Source organism: Mauremys mutica, chromosome 5 (genome assembly GCF_020497125.1).
Source record: "Mauremys mutica isolate MM-2020 ecotype Southern chromosome 5, ASM2049712v1, whole genome shotgun sequence".
NCBI lineage: Eukaryota > Metazoa > Chordata > Testudines > Geoemydidae > Mauremys > Mauremys mutica.
Genome location: NC_059076.1, coordinates 122,655,780 through 122,673,703, shown reverse-complemented (window position 1 = coordinate 122,673,703; position 17,924 = coordinate 122,655,780). Strand labels below are relative to the sequence as shown.

Below are 17,924 nucleotides of genomic sequence, written 5' to 3'. Positions count from 1 at the left end.
TATATCAACCTATCAGTAGGTCCATCTGACATCTATCATTGAACCCTACCCAAGATATTTGAAAGTAGAACATCAAAAATGAATGTCATCTGACAGCAACCAGATCCCTACCAGAGTTAAAATAGCCTTGGACATGGAGTTCATGATGTGCAATACGCAAACGGTACATATCCGTTTACTGTGGGTGTTATAATGGTGAGGTTGTTTGAACTAAGTCCATGCATTACATTATTTCAATACCCAGCTCCTGGGTCATAGATAAAAAAGCCTACATTAGAAAGCTACTTCACCTAAATTATTTCATGAGTCATAGCAGAATGGTTGGATTTATGCATAAACTTTGATACTCCATTGTCCAAGCTTCATACTATACATAACAAAGATACACATAATTTAAATTAGATAAATTATCTTCTTGCTGCTTTGACCCAACTATAGTTTACAGATCTATACTATGCACCTCTTTATATTTTTCATTTTATATTTGAGAATGTTGTGTTACATTTGTAAATTTATGCAATAATGGGGAAATGGTGCAGACAGTCAAGAACACTTTTTTTTTGTTTCACTTGAACACCCCAACCCCAACTTTTGTATACTGCTTAAGGGTCTGACAATGCTGTCATTACTGTGGCAAAAGTCATAGGGATTGAGTGGAATTTTTCCCTAAATAAGGATTGTAGGATATGGCCAAAAGGTGTAGAAACAGCAACATATGGCGTATTGCATAAAAGGATGGACAATGCAATTCTATTTGAGTATGGCAATTTTCTGCAAAGTTACTCAGTAAAAATGTCATTATGGGGTTCAATGTTTGTTGTTTTTCAGTGACTATCTATCTAGTTATTCATTCTACCAATTTTATCATTTTTTGGTCTATCTAGTTGTATCTAATCATATCTTATTTTACCTAGTATCTAATCTTATTTATCTTAATCTGGTCCAGATATTCAAATCTAGCTAATCCAATTGAACTATGTATCTAAAATCTAATTTTACCTAATCTTTTCTAATTAACCATGTCTATCTTTATATCTACCTATTGTAATCTAACTAGTCTACTTTAATTATGTATCTAAAAATCATATTTATTTGACGTTTCTCTGTATATTTTTTCCTGTCTATCATGTCTATCTGCCCATTTGCAGCACACTCCTCACGGTAGCCGAGTGTTCTCATTATTATTATTATTATTTTATTATTTTATTTTATTTAGTATTTGTATTGTAATAGCACCTAGCAGACCCATTGTGCTAGGCGCTGTACAAAAAGGTAAAAAAGGATAATCTCTGAGGCTTTTAATTATTTCCATATCAAATTAGCTCAGTTTACAAGTAAAAAGGTAGATTTCCGAACTGCTAGTAATGCAAGCTCATCCTGACATCTGAAAGTCCAGCTGAATTCTTTCTAGCTCTCATATCAGCAACCCTAACAATTCTGCAAATGAAATTTAATTAACAATTCTGTGGATGGTACATGAGCCAACAAAGAATCCTACTCATGCTCCTGTAGGTGTTAAGCTTCTGCAGTGCTGACAGGACTAAAAAGGAGCAAAATCTTATTTTTGTCAGTGATGTGACAGTTATGACTTTAAATACATACAGGGAGCAGAGCTGTTGAGTTAGAAGGTACCAAAGCCACTTTTCAGGTGATAATTTCAAGTGAAAAATCTAATCTATTAATAGTACATTATTCAGAATATTAGAATACTTTCAGTTTACTACCACCATACCTGCTTCCTACCTCTCACTTTCTCAGGACTTGTAATATCTTGCTGTGTATTTATATGACTGTTCTTTGACAAAAAAGTTAAAAGAATGCTCTACAGGTTGCTATTTAATTCTGGCCCTTTACACATCCATCCTGTATGCTGAATGAGGAAGGGGCTATCTCATTTTAAAGCAGGGCAGGAAGGATCCTTGACTTAACCTGTTCTTAGATACCTCCAGGGATGTTGGATTCCACAGTCTTCCTTGGAAGCCTATTCCAGCCCTAACTATCCTTAGAGTTAGAAAGTTTTTTCTAATATCTAACCTAAATCTCCCTTGCTGCAGATAAGCTGATTACATTTTATCCTACCTTCAGTGGACATGGTGAACAATTGATCACCATCCTCTTTAAAATATCTCTTAACATATTTTAAGACTGTTACTAGGTGGTCCCCCCCCCCCCCCGTCTTCTTTTCTCAAGGCTAAACATGCCCAGTTTTTTTAACCTTTCCTCAGATGTCAGTTTTTTCTAAAACTTTTCTCATTTTTGTTGCTTTACTCTGGCTTCTCTCCAATTTGTCTACATCTTTCTTGGGTGTGGCACCCAAAACTGGACACAGTGCTCCAGCTGAGGCCTCATCAATGCTGAGTAGAGTGGGACAGTTACCTCCCATATCTTATAAATGATACTTCTGTTACTACATCCGAGAATATTCGCCTCAACACTGCATCACATTGTTGACTCACATTCAATTTGTGATCCACTAAGAACCCCAGATCCTTTTCAGAGCACTACTGCCTCGCCAGTTATTCTCCATCTTGTATTTGTAAATTTTATTTTTCTGTCCTAAATGTAGTACTTTACACTTGTCTTTATTGAAATTCATCTTGTTGATTTCAGACCAATTCTCCAATTTGTCCTGGTTGTTTTGACTTCTAATCCTGTCCTCCAAAGTCCTTGCAACCACCCCCATTTTGGCATTATCCACAAATTTTATAAGCATAATCGCTTGCTAATAAAAATATTGAATACTACTGGGCCCAGGACATAGTCTTGCAGGACCCCACTTGATACACCGTCCCAGAGAACCATTGATAACTACTCTTTGAGTACAGTCTTTCAATCAGTTATGAATCCACCTTATAGTAATTTATCCTAGACCATATTTCCGCAGTTTGCTTATGGGAATGTTGTAGGACTGTGACACAAGCCTCATTAAAATCAAGACATATAATGTCTTCAGCTTTCACCTTATCCACTAGGCCAGTATCCCTGTCAAAGAAGGAAATCAGGTTGGTTTGGCATGATTTAGTTCTTGACAAATCCATGCTGGCTATTACATATTACCCCATTATCCTCTAGGTGCTTACCAATTAATTGTTTAATAATTTGCTCCAGTATCTTTCCAGGTATTTAAGTTAGGTTGACTGGTCTATAATTCCCTAGGTCCTCTTTGTTCCCCTTTTTAAAGATACATGCTATGTTTGCCCTTCTCCAGTCCTTTGGGACCTCCCCCATCCTCCGTGAGTTATCAAACATAATCACTAATAGTTTGGAGATTGCTTCAGCTAGTTCCTTAAATACCCTAGGGTGAATTTCATCAGGCCCTGCCAACCTGAATACATCTAAGCTATCTAAATAGTCTTTATCTTGTTCTTTCCCTTTTCTGGCTTGTGTTCCATTCTCCTTATTGTTAATATTAACTGTGTTAAGTAGCTGATCATTATTAAACTTTTTAGTGAAGGCTGAAGAGAAATAGGCATTAAAAACCTCAGACTTTTTGATATCATAATTCATATGCACAATGGGGGAAAATTAAAGTTGCTCTGGCAACCTGAAATCTAGCTTTTTCTCACTGGTGAGTGCTTGACTTCGCAAGCTAAATAAAATGTTCTTTGAACACAGGTTTTGTGTATGTAATTATGTAATTTGTTTTTTTTTAAAGGAAAAAGGTAAAAACAACCCCTCATCATTAGCAGGGTGTGAACCCTAAATCTACAGCACTGTAATCTATCACTTGAGGTACTGGATTAACTAAATTAACTGGCAGCTGCTGTTTTTGTGGGCCTGGCTTTAGAATATTCATGTCCGGTCTTCCAAAATTTTTCTGAGGAACACAAGTGAGAACTGTGGTGATTGTGAACATATTATAACCTAGCAAACCTGAGTTGTCATGGGACAAAAAAAAAAAAGCACTTCTCTAGCCTCAGGGAGTAGGGTGACCAGACAGCGAGTGTGAAAAATCGGGACAGGGTGTGTGGGGGTAATAGGAGCCTGTATAAGAAAAAGACCCAAACATCAGATGTCCCTGTAAAATTGGGACATCTGGTCACCCTATAAGGAAGTCACCCTTGCAGAATAAAAATGGAGATATTATAGCTTCTCAAAAATGGTTGCAAGAATCTATTATAATGAAAAAGTTAAGCAACTGAAATATATCCACTCCCCTTATAATAGCAACCACAGATTGAATCTATTTCCCCATGTTAAGTATCCTCACACCTCTTGTCAACTGTCTGGAATGGGCCATCTTGATGATCACTACAAAAGTTTTTTTTTCTCCTGCTGATAATAGTTCATCTTAATTAATTAGCCTACTTCCACCTTTTCATGTTCTGTATGTATATATATCTCCTAACTATATGTTCCATTCTGTGCATCTGAAGAAGTGGGCTGTAGCCCACGAAAGCTTATGCCCAAATAAATTTGTTAGTCTCTAAGGTGCCACAAGTACTCCTGTTCTTTTTATTCTCAAAGGAACTCAAAACACTTTTCAGACTTTACATATATAAAAAAAACATTTTACTCACCACTGAAATGCATCCACTTGTAGATTGGCATTCAGTAACTATAGAAATGAACAGCAACACTTGAGTTTAATTTGAGCAAATGCTCTTTTCTTTTTCTGAAATGCTGCTGGATTTATCTTTCAGAAATGAAATCTTGACTCTGCTTCTTTTTATAGAGTGTTTTCTTTCCTTCCAGTGTAAACGATTGCTCATAATCAATCTCCCAAATGTTAAAAAATATAGCAAGCATGATTACACAAGTAAATATTGAAGCTTTAGATTTCATGACTGTAGTGGAGTCAGTTAAGGCTTGAAACTGCCTCCTGTGGGCTCTTCCCACAGTTAGAGATGGTTTTGCATTGCAAATCTAAATACTTTTCTCTTGTTGTTTAACATTGAGCAGAGTTCTTTCTAATGAATAGTTCTTCTTGGAGAGTGGCCTTGTGGGTGCTCCACTATAGCTGTCTTGATGCCCTAAAGTGGAGCACCCACAGGGACAACCATCTCAAAGAACCTCAGTTACCACACAAGGTAATTAACCTTCTCTTCATTACTGAACCAATATTTTTTCTTCTTATCTTTAGGGCCCAATCCAACTCCCATCCAAGTAAATGGGAGTCTTTCCGTTTACTTTAATGGGAGTTGGATCAGGCCCCTAATGCTGTATTTATTTATTTTGTACTGAATTTATGTATATAACTTCTGAACAGAGGTAGGCACCTGAGAATAAGAACTTGAAGGAAGTAAATAAACTGAAAGATTTTTATTGCATGAGTTTTTCCCTGAATTAATGTGTTATCAACCAAAAAAACATAAGCAAAGTCTGACATTATATAGGCATTGGAAAAGATATAGGGATGCTCAAATAAAAATTATAACAGCCTTTTGAAGATTACCTAACAGATTAATTACTAGTAAAAACTTGAGCTGTACATCTGCCACAGTGCTTAGATTTTTCTCACAAATAATGAATCATCCCACAGTTTCCCTCAGTCGTCAGTGTTTGGTGCCACGCTACACTGTCACCCAGTGGCATATCGCATCATGTTTTTTAGATTTTAAAATAACATGTTTTCTTTGTGCATGTTTCCTGCAGGAATTCCATGTGACTTGAATTTTAATGTAGCTAATAATTAATGTGGACAGTTTTATTTTGTTTTCTACTGATTGAGAAAAATAATTTCAGATTTTTTGGGAAGTCTAAAGCTGTGTGTGGTGAGGTGAATGTGATCTATTATATTGCATATGGAGAGACTCAAGCACACATACATTAAACCTGTTGTTCTAATTTTGATTTTATCTAATCTTGAATTACAGAGTTAAGATGCTTTTTTCCACTTAATTCATAATCAGTGCTGAGTGTCAGAATAGCTGTTTATGTATGTTTCATGGCAGTCAAAGTAATGTTAGTGACCCTTAAAAGTATATTGTAGACATTTCATATAGGTATTTTTTATACATTTTTCCAGGGTACCTTTGTTGCTGTTCCTGATTTTAAAAAGGCTTTTTGCATAACTAAAGATTTCTTCACAATGTTGATTGTACTTTTGTGTAACCTTTTTTTACATGTAAAGAGAAATTTCATGCTAACCCTTTCTGTTTTGTTTAGGGAACAGCAGTTTTACAGTCTGGAGTCTTACCAGCTCTCCCAGGTAGGAGCCCATTTAGTTGATTGGTTTGCTAAATACTATTTGCAATCCCAATTTGCCAAAAAGGTGGTGGTGGGGGAGGAGAGAGGCAAATTGAAGGCCAAATCCTGCAGTCTGTAGGATTGTGGACCATGTAAAGACTACATTCGGGACTGAGTTTCTTTGCGGGAAAGGATTCCCCCTGCAGTTGGTTATTCTAGTGCAGTCTGTATGATTTACATTTTTGTAAAATGTATTAAAAACCTGTAGTGTCTTTAACTGCTGTTCAACACAAGGCATAGGTTCACAAACTTGAAAAAAATATTTAATTTAGAGGTAAGGTTGCTCAAGTACTTTTCCTACCAATAAAATCAATAAGATCTTGGTTAAGGCTCCAGTAGCATCCAGAGTAAACTCAATTCACATGCCTTCCACCAAAACTCATTCATATCCCCAGGCACCCGAAGACTCTTCACCTCCATAACGAGCTTTCTTTCGCTGCGCACATAGAACCGTTCATAATGTACACATCTAAGTCCTCTAAATAACATTCAAATGCATAGGGCCAGATCCTCAACTAGTGTAAATCAGTACAGCTCCATTGTGGAACTACACTGATTCACAGAAGCTGGAAAAGAAGCTACAAATCTGGCTCACAAGATTAACTATGACCTCAGGTTATTTAGGTAATGACAACGTGTTATGTACTTTTGCATGGAAACTATGTCTGTCAGTAAAATATCTTACCCTCCCTAAGGTATCTGTCTAATTTACCATATTGTTCCAGCACCTTCTCTTTCAGAGAAAGGTATAACACGATCTAATGGCTGGAAGATGAAGCTATACAAATTCAGACTGGAAATAAGGCGTAAATTTTTAAAGGTGAGATAATTAACCATTGGAACAACTTACCAAGGGTGGTGGTGGATTCTCCATCACTAAGTATTTTCAAATCAAGATTGGATGTTTTTCTAAAATATATGTTTTAGGGATTATTTTTGGGGACATTCTATGGCTTGTGTTATACAGGAGGTCAGAGCAGATGATCATAATATTCCCTTTTGGGCTTGGAATCTATGAATCATCTCGATCTCTGATAAGATTTCATCTTTATTATCTGAAAAGAGTACAGTCAGTCTGGGGTATATAGCACCTCCATGTTGTCTTCGGTGAAGACAGTTGCAAAGAAGTTGTTTAGCAACTCTGCAACATCCTTATCTTCCTTAACTGCTCCCTTTACTTCCTGGTAGTCCAATGGACCCACTGATTTTGTCCCAGGTTTCCTGCTTCTGATATACATAAAAAAACAAAACAAACAAAAAATTGTGTTTACATATTTGTTTCTCATTTTACACCATCTATCCTTCTTCTAAAGCTTTAGCAGCTGGATTTTATGATATCATGAGTAGATTGATTCCAGAATGAACGACTCAAACAGTTTTCTTAGCACCAGAAAGTCTTTCTAATGAAGATCACTTGTTAGTGGAACGATTTGCATTATGTAAGATGTAGGAAATCCATTTAGACCCATATGGCAAGTCTTGTCCTCTGTTACTGCAGTAAAGTCAGTGGAGTTACTCCAGGTTTATACAGGTGTAACAGAAAACAGAATTTGGATTACTGCTTCTAATTTTGTCCTCTTTCCTTCTACTACCCAGTCTTCTAATATTTAGTAATGTTACTCTAAACAAATTAGAGGTCTGCTTTATGATGGAAATGTTTATAAAATAGAAAAAATGAAATTTAAACTAATTAAGGACTAAAATTTAGCAAGGCCTCTCATTTGTAGTTGCAATTTTTAGCTGCAATATTTGGGTTGCCATTATTTCAACCTGCAAATGAACTATAGGTTCAAATAATAGCACAAAGACTACTTACTCCCTGATTTTGTGTGCAGAGGAAGTAGTTGTCCAAGTACCAGTATTTGTACCTTCAGTATTTTGCAGAAGCACAAGATATAGGTGTAAATTGCATCTTCAAAAAGGATCACTTGATTGTGGGAACTTGCACTTTTTATCTGTGGTATATTTTCATCTGGCGAGTATTTGTATCTCTAATTGCCTGATTTGTGCCTGCTGTCAAGTAGGTAGAGGTATGCACACACACAGATTCGTGCTTACAATTAATGTGCAGATTTCCTCGGGGCATGCTGGGCCAGCAAAAGGGAGACCACCCTTCTTGAAAAAATACATCATACTTTTTGACTTTTTTATATAGTAAGCACTAGAACATTTTATTTAAGCAAACAGGCATTTTCTTACATTGACGATACTCAGAAGTTATGGAATAATTCCAGTGCATGGCAGGAGGATATAATACCAAGGGCTGGATTGTTACTCTTGTTAGTAGTACCTTACTCCTTGAGTAGTCACATTGAAATGAATGGGGATACTAAGGGCAGGTCTACACTATGGGGCTAAGTCAACCTAAGTTATGCAACTCCAGCTATGTGAATAATGTAGCTGGAGTCAACGTACCTTAGGTCAACTTATTGTGGTGTCTACATCGTGCTAGGTTGACGGAAAACTAACCCATCGACTTACCTTACACTTCTCGTTCCATTGGAGTACCGGAGTTGATGGGAGAGCGATAAGCAGTCGATTTAGCGGGTCTTCACTAGACCCGCTAAATCGGCTCCCGGTGGATTGATCGCCGTGCGTCGATCCCCTGGTAAGTGGAGACAAGCCCTAAGAGTACTACTTAATGTGAATAATGGTGTAACAATCTAGTCCCAAGTAATTTAAAAGTCAAATGACAACTTCAACAGAACAAAAACAATAGTGGAATTATTAATGGGACCATAATATAAATGCATGTAATGAAGCTGGCAAAAGGAAGAGTATGCTGTGGTTTTGCCTCTGAGTATATTTCAACATGTTATCTTTTAGCAAAGAAAATGTAATCATAATGAGAGTATAATGGCTGTATCTACAGGAAATGTTTGTTCATCTAAGCAAAGCAAATCTAATAGTACATTACATAAACCCACTGATGTAGTTCAGAAGTTCAAGATGTTCATGAGATGAAGAATTCTGCCATAATTTTAAAAAAGTATACATAAAGAAAAACCTTGTTGGAATTATAATAATTTTTGCAGCAGAGAAAGAGTGTCACCCAACATTATTATAAATGTGCCTCTAAGAGAAATTTCTTTGAAAATTTACAATTTTCTCCCTGTTATCCATCTGAACACAAGGAAAATGGGAAACAGATGCAAAGCTCTCTCGAAATTTACAATTAAATATTCACCTAGTGAGAAAATAGATCTTTCCTTTAAAGGGTGAGAAGATTTGAAAGTCATTGACACAAGCAAAGATGCATGGCAAGAATATTAATTGAAAATGGATCACTATAATTCATCATCTGACAGAAAGAAGGAGAAATCAGCAAGATAAAGAAAAGTGGTGATTTGAATGTAATTAGTGGGCAAGATAAATAAAGGTCCGAAAATGAAAGAATGGCAAAGGAAGGGAAGGACAGTTTTATAGAAGTCCAAACAATCTTTTTTTTTTTTAAATTATTCCTTCATCTACCTTTTATTTTCTTAGCCTCCTTTGTGATATCTTCATCTCTACTTTTTTATAACTGCAGCTTTGGAATTTCTTCTTAAATTCTGTATAAGAAACCCACACAATTTCTTTCATCTTTATTAATCTCAGATGTTTCCTTTTAAAGTATTGTCTTTGTATTTGCAGACTCATCAAATGTAACTGAACCTGATGTGTTGCAATGCTTTGGAAAGTAATACTATCCGGATATCTTGCTTCCTTCATCTTTAATCCAGGTCACGTGCTGAAGGTCCCTTGTTATCCAACCGTATTTCAAAGAATTGTACCAGGCTTAGGGAGCCTCATTAGCGCTTCCCCACATTTCTTTATTACATATATTTTTCATCTCCGTTTTCATCCCCTGCCTTTCTTTTGCTGGTGCCAAACTAATAACCGTCTCTGACCAGGAGGTTTGAGAAAATCACTTAATTTGAGGTAACTGATCTAATGAATTGGCCAAATAGGCCATGCACACAAAAAGCCATGGTGCAAGATGTACACATTCATGTGTATAATTTGTGTATGTAACTGCATGCACAATTCTGTTACCTGAACATGCAGCAAACCAATTAGTCACATGCCTGTTTCTTTGTGCATCTTAATCCTCAATTTACATAAACAATTGCACTAACTATGCACATAAATACCTTGCACAAATGCAAAGACATCTTTGCAGTGCTATGAAGTTCTCTGTGCTCTATAAAACATTTCTTTTGCTAACCACTTCAGTTTTGAATAAACAACTGGAGTTACATGTTCAGCTACCAGTGGCGCGAACACAATAGGTTAAACATTTCTCAGTTAATTGCTAGTGGTTACATGTGGTGAACAGTAAATCCATTAGCTTAAAAGAAATGTATTTAATTCTAATAGCAACTTAAACATGCTGTGGAAGAAGTGTTCACAAATATGTCAATGAATAACACTTTTGTTCAAACGTCTTTCAAGAACTGCTACTAAGTGCAAAATAACCTGGTGAGATGAATAATTTAATTCTGTTTTAAAATCATGTGTTCTATCTGTTGTAAAAACTTCAGCAAGGCTGAGCAGAATGAGGTGGAAGTAGACTCCCTGGAAAACTTAGTTCTGCTGGATTTGCAGGACTAAGATATCCTGAACTCCCTTATGGCATTGTGATAGTATCCATGGGAGGGGGCAGAATGGAGCTGTTCCCTGTAGGTACATGTGTGCTCAAGTAAGCAAGATGCCTCCAGGAGCCAGTAGTGCGGCCATAGAACCAACTTGGAAGAAGGAGCAGCATAAAGTCCCTTCTGATTAGGGCAAGCTCTGCTGGCAAGTGCTGAAAAGGACAGGCCAATATTCCCTCCACCTCCCCATCTTTTGCAACAACTAGCACAAGCGGTGACTCTAGCCTTGCATAGGATCTATGTATTGGGACAAAGTTGTGGTGGCCTCACAAGTGCTGCCACCACTTTTTACACTCATAGGAGTTGGACAGAATTTTGCCTTCAAATCAGGAACTTAATTAGAACTGTAGCAGATAATCCCCCCTAAAGCAGTGAATCTGAATATAATTAGGCTTCATCATCATTAAAACTTTTCCATTTCTTCTGTGTGCAGTTCCCTTTTTTCATCTTTCCAATGATCAGTGTAATCTGCATCACTACAGAGCTTTCTCCACATGACAACTCCTTTGCTTGTTATATAAAAGCTGCATAAAGCTTAACTTGGAAATGTTCTGGAGGATGAATAAGGGAATAAAGGCAAAACAGTGCCATGGAATGGAATGCACTGAAATGTCAGGATGCTAATTATGAACATGGTATCTTGGTTAAATTGCTCTTATGTAGATAAAGAATGGAAGAGAAACCCAAGACAGCTTAAAATGATGTATATAACAGAGAGGGAATGAGTGCTGAAATTAAACCAAACTAGCTGGTAATTTAGCTCTTATGAAGAAGAAGAAGAAGAAGAAAGAAGAGGCTTTTTAGGAGCACATCTCTTTTACTGCAGCACTGTTCAGCCTCGTTCCCCTCTCTTGAAGCTAGTTACTGGTGTCCCTTCATTGATTTCAGAGGGGTTTTTCCTGACTTAGATCACTGCAAGAGAAGAATCTGCCCCATGGTGACTTGGTGGCCACTGACAAAGCTGAAGGTAATTTATAATTCACAAAAGCATGGCAGGAAATTTATCCCCCATCCTACAGTAGATACAGTAGATTGTAATATTTTATTGGACCATGTAGCGGGGTAGTCACCCGCTCCTGCCCTGAAGGGCTTGAAAGCAGCCCTGGAGAGGGCTGCAGCTCTGAAACCTGGGCTGAGTGGGGAAGTAGCCACAGCTGGGCCACGCCCCAATCAGGCCACAGCTGGCCCTTATAAGAAGGCAGTGGACCAGGAGCACAGACTCCTCTTTCTGCATTCAGAGAGAGAAGGGCCTGGCTGCTGGAAAGCTCAGGGTACCTAGAGTAAGGCAGGACTGGGGAAAGGCCAGAGGGGCTGGGGAGCTCCAGGGTGCAGGGCCTTGTCCAAGGCCCCACAGAGGTACTGGGTTGCAGAGAAAGGCAGCAGGTCCAAACCTCCCCTTGCCAGTGATGAGTGGCATACACTGCAATCTGCCCCAGGGAACGGGGGCTAGTTGGTGACTGGCAGTAGCCTACAACTGAGGGAAGGTGGGAATAGGGGGTTGGGGTTCCCCCGGGGTGGGGAGACCCTGAGATTGAGGGGTTACTGCCAGAGGGGCAGCATCTCAGATAAAGGGACACGGGAGCTACCAGAAAGGCGGATCACCGGCCTGTAGAGGGCGCTCCGGAAGCAGGACGAGCTAATTCCTGACAGAGACCACCAGGAGATGCCACAGGGGTGAGTCCACACGCTTACAGACCAAAAAAGGATTATATTTTGAACATTGTCCACAGTTAATATGTCATCCTTGGCAGTGATAAAGATTTTAATATAGCAGAGTTTTTTGATGAGAAATTGATTAATAATAAATAATCTTCTGTCATATGACTTTCTCTTGCTTGACTGTACCGAATCTTATGCGAACACAATTAAAATTCCTTTAGAAAAAAGAAATGAGCTCAGAAAAAGTGTAGATAAACTGATACAGAATTTTAATCAGTTTATATATTTTATTTAAGGGCTAAATCTTGGCCTGAGTGCACATCTGAATAACGGGATCTGTGTTGGGGCGAGAAGGGAAGGAGTCCTTCCTCTAACACCATGGACACTTGTTGAATCACTCAGTGGCTGCTATTTCATCTTCAGAGTGGAAGTAGAGCCCATAGTTCCTAATCCCTGCTCCATGGGAGTCAAAGGGTGATGGAGCTGTGACTACACACATAAGCTGCTCTAGTAGTCTCCTACCTCTATTCCCCACCTGCCTCAGCTCCCCTAGTGCTGAGATGCAGGGAGCCTGCAGATCTCAACTCTGTGGTGCAGACTCTTGTGTGCCAGCATGGTGTGGGCACCAGGGTTTTTCCTTTAATGAAATCCATTCTCATGACCTACATCCTCAGCCTACACAGATCCTGGACTTGGGGTGCATCAACATTTGGTAAACAAACTGGCCTAGCCTGTCAGGGGCTTTCCCTGAACAAGCGGCGGCCCTAGTTTGAGAACCACTCGTTTAGACAATATCATGACTATGGGGTGCCCTTAAAAATGTGTACGGTTTTGAAAGATTCTATCCTATCCGGAGAAATTCCCCTTTATAAAGATGGGGAATATTTCAGAGTATGGCAAGATCACTTTAGAAACAGTATAAATGTTTGCAGATCTCCGCAGATTTGTGTGCCATAGATACACACCCAAAGTTTCCCCCTAGCCTCAAACAGTCACAATGGCACAGGTTGCAGGGATTTCGCTTTAGTCACTGAAGTTAAAAGGTACAGTGACTAAAGTGAAATCCCTGCAAGCTGCATGGATGCTTTTTAAAGACACCATAATAGAGGCCCAACTTCAATGTATACCCCAAATTAAGAAACACAGTAAAAGAACTAAAAAAGAGCCACCGTGGCTTAACAACCATGTAAAAGAAGCAGTGAGAGATAAAAAGACTTCCTTTAAAAAGTGGAAGTCAAATCCTAGTGAGGCAAATAGAAAGGAGCATAAACACTGCCAAATTAAGTGCAAGAGTGTAATAAGAAAAGCCAAAGAGGATTTTGAAGAACGGCTAGTCAAAAACTCCAAAGGTAATAACAAAATGTTTTTTAAGTACATTAGAAGCAGGAAGCCTGCTAAACAACCAGTGAGGCCCCTTGACGATTGAGATACAAAAGGAGCGCTTAAAGAAGATAAAGTCATTGCGGAGAAACTAAATGGATTCTTTGCTTCAGTCTTCACGGCTGAGGATGTTAGGGAGATTCCCAAACCTGAGCTGGCTTTTGTAGGTGACAAATCTGAGGAACACTTCACAGATTGAAGTGTCACTAGAGGAGGTTTTGGAATTAATTGATAAACTCAACATTAACAAGTCACCGGGACCAGATGGCATTCGCCCAAGAGTTCTGAAAGAACTCAAAGGTGAAGTTGCGGAACTATTAACTAAGATTTGTAACCTGTCCTTTAAATAGGCTTCGGTACCCAATGACTGGAAGTTAGCTAATGTAACGCCAATATTTAAAAAGGGCTCTAGAGGTGAACCCGGCAATTACAGACTGGTAAGTCTAACGTCAGTACCGGGCAAATTAGTCGAAGCAATAGTTAAGAATAAAATTGTCAGACACATAGAAAAACATAAAGTGTTGAGCAATAGTCAACATGGTTTCTGTAAAGGGAAATCTTGCCTTACTAATCTATTAGAGTTCTTTGAAGGGGTCAACAAACATGTGGACAAGGGGGATCCAGTGGACATAGTATACTTAGATTTCCAGAAAGCCTTTGACAAGGTCCCTCACCAAAGGCTGTTACGTAAATTAAGCTGTCATGGGATAAAAGGGAAGGTCCTTTCATGGACTGAGAACTGGTTAAAGGACAGGGAACAAAGGGTAGGAATAAATGGTAAATTCTCAGAATGGAGAGGGGTAACTAGTGGTGTTCCCCAAGGGTCAGTCCTAGGACCAATCCAGGGCCAGCTCTAGACCCCAGTGCGCCAAGCGCGCGCTTGGGGCGGTATGCCACCGGCGGGGCGGCAAGCGGCTCCGGTGGACCTGCTGCAGGCATGCCTGCGGAGGGTCCGCTGGTCCCGCGGCTCGAGTGGACCTCCCGCAGGCATGCCTGCGGATGCTCCACCGGAGCCGCGGGACCAGTGGACCCTCCGCAGGCACATCTGCAGGAGGTTCCCCGGAGCCGCGGGACTGGCGACCGCCAGAGCGCCCCCCGTGGCGTGCCGCCCTGCTTGGGGCGGCGCAATTGCTAGAGCCGCCCCTGGACCAATCCTATTCAATTTATTCATAAATGATCCGGAGAAAGGGGTAAACAGTGAGGTGGCCAAGTTTGCAGATGATACCAAACTGCTCAAGATAGTTAAGACCAAAGCAGACTGTAAAGAACTTCAAAAAGATCTGAGAAAACTAAGTGATTGGGCAACAAACTGGCAAATGAAATTTAATGTGGATAAATGTAAAGTAATGCACATTGGAAAAAATAACCCCAACTATACATACAATATGATGGGGGCTAATTTAGCTACAACAAGTCAGGAAAAAGATCTTAGAGTCATCGTGGACAGTTCTCTGAAGATGTCCATGCAGTGTGCAGAGGCAGTCAAAAAAGCAAACAGGATGTTAGGAATCATTAAAAAGGGGATAGAGAATAAGACTGAGTATATTATTGCCCTTATATAAATCCGTGGTACGCCCACATCTCGAATACTGTGTACAGATGTGGTCTCCTCACCTCAAAAAAGATATACTGGCACTAGAAAAGGTTCAGAAAAGGGCAACTAAAATGATTAGGGGTTTGGAGAGGGTCCCATCTGAGAGGAAAGGTTAAAGAGGCTAGGACTCTTCAGCTTAGAAAAGAGGAGACTAAGGGGGGATATGATAGAGGTATATAAAATCATGAGTGATGTTGAGAAAGTGGATAAGGAAAAGTTATTTACTTATTCCCATAATACAAGAACTAGGGGTCACCAAATGAAATTAATAGGCAGCAGGTTTAAAACAAATAAAAGGAAGTTCTTCTTCATGCAGCGCACAGTCAACTTGTGGAACTCCTTATCTGAGGAGGTTGTGAAGGCTAGGACTAGAACAGCGTTTAAAAGAGAACTGGATAAATTCATGGTGATTAAGTCCATAAATGGCTATTAGCCAGGATGGGTAAGGAATGGTGTCCCTAGCCTTTGTTTGTCAGAGGATGGAGATGGATGGCAGGAGAGAGATCACTTGATCATTGCCTGTTAAGTTCACTCCCTCTGGGGCACCTGGCATTGGCCACTGTTGGTAGACAGATACTGGGCTAAATGGAACTTTGGTCTGACCCAGTACGGCCGTTCTTATGTTCTTATGTTCTTTGGATGCTCTATTATGTAAGGTAACATATCTCTTCAAAGAAAGAGATGAAAGAGTTTCATCTAATTCAGTGATGTGCTGAGCAGATTTAGGTGCCTCATCTAGTTTTAATGCAGCAAGAAGCACAACTTTATCTTGGAATTTAAACTATTTTCCTTTTCTGTAGGTTATGACTTTTCCAGATAATCAGGCAGTCTAGACATTCAGACCTTGTTGCCTATACTGTGAATGCAAACAAGGAACTTGTGCACATGCTTGTTTAGCATATACACATTCCTATTCAGTGGCCATCACATAGGTGGCAAAGTTTGAAAATTTAACTTGTAAGGCTCAGTTTATAATATTTGTATTTAAACCTTCATAATCTCTCATTTGTTTTTATGAGATTTTTATGCATTATCTACTTAAGTGCATACACAGCAAAACGTTCTGCCTATTAAAGAGTCGGCATAAAGGACTGACTACTGACATGAAGCTACAAAGCATGCCAGCCAGCCATTTCAAATGTTGATTCTTTTTGTCATAGCTGCAGGAGCTATATGAGTGCAATTCTATGGATAGAATGTATGTGGACTTGATTTTCACAAGAAAAATGCCTTGGAAGGGTACCAATTCTTTGTTCCATATTGAACATTTTTTTCCCTCTTAGCATGAAAAGTAAAATATAAACAGTTTTCTAAATGAGCTAATACATTTGAACACAAGGCATGGCAGAGTTAGCCACACTGAAAATGGACGTCACCAAGTACTGTAAAATACAAAACTAAACAAAAAAACCCACCTCATATGAAGTCGCTTGACAGAAGAGATTGGTGGTGGAAAGGGAATGCCTTTCATGGAGATGGCTGCTCCAAATTCTTGAAAATGTATCTTGTCAATCAACTCCTCTGATTTGCTGCATTATGTATCCTTGTGTCCATAACCAAGAACAGGACATACCATATGTGCGGTTCTAAAGAAGCAGGAAGACATCACATCCTGTCTCAATAGACAATGTATTTATTTTAATGTTCTCCATTAGCACAAGTAGATGTAAATATGGAGTTCAAAGCCTCATGAAAAGAGTCTATATGAAATTCCACAACATACGTACACCAGTCACCAGATTAAACCCAGTGGGTAACATCAGCCTGACCATAAATGGATTCAAATATTTCATTTTAATTGTTTATTTTCTCTTTTTGGTTCTTTTGTACAAATGTCAGGACAAAGTTTCTTCTTCCACAACTCACAGAATGTTGCTTAAAAGTCCACCTGCTCTGCTGGATGATTCCTGATTAAACTCACTCAGCTCAGTTTTGTGATGAAGAGGAAAATGAAACTAATTACACTGCAGTTAAGAAACATCTGTGTCTGTCTCTCCTAAAAAGTTGAAACCGTTATTTGCATAAAGTTTATTACAATATCTTAAAAGATGCACAGCGAATCACATTATAGCCTCTGGGAAGCTAGGGGAGGAAAAAGAAAACCAATCGCCATGAAAACATAGCTGGTCATTCCCAGGAGGCCAGATTGTGAAACCCTTTTTCACTCTAAGGAATATTTAGTCATGTGAGTATTTCCATTGAAACCAATGTGACTGAGTGAATAAGTGCTCAACAGGGTGTATAAGAGCTCTATAATCTGGCCCCATGTGAGGTGTTTTTTGTTTTTTTTTAAATCCAGTTCCTCAGTATTAGATACTTTTTAAAATGTGTGTTGTGTCCTCTGGTTATAGAGTACATACATTTTGTGTGCACAGGTACCCAGCTCAACAAAAATCTCAGCATTACAGTACTTGTAAAGTATTTGTTTACTACCCTTTGATCTGTATTCATATTTGACTTGCATCATC

At 38.9% G+C, this 17,924-nt stretch overlaps 1 protein-coding gene across 3 annotated transcripts in view; it reads left to right on the top strand.

Moving 5' to 3' along the window:
* Positions 1-17,924, top strand: part of DOK7 (docking protein 7) — a 100,413-nt gene that overhangs the window by 68,735 nt on the left and 13,754 nt on the right. For all 3 annotated transcript variants that reach the window (XM_045017358.1, XM_045017357.1, XM_045017359.1), the window contains one exon: positions 6,109-6,151. In XM_045017358.1, the coding sequence (XP_044873293.1) occupies positions 6,109-6,151 (43 nt within the window). The remainder of the gene's footprint in view (positions 1-6,108; positions 6,152-17,924) is intronic.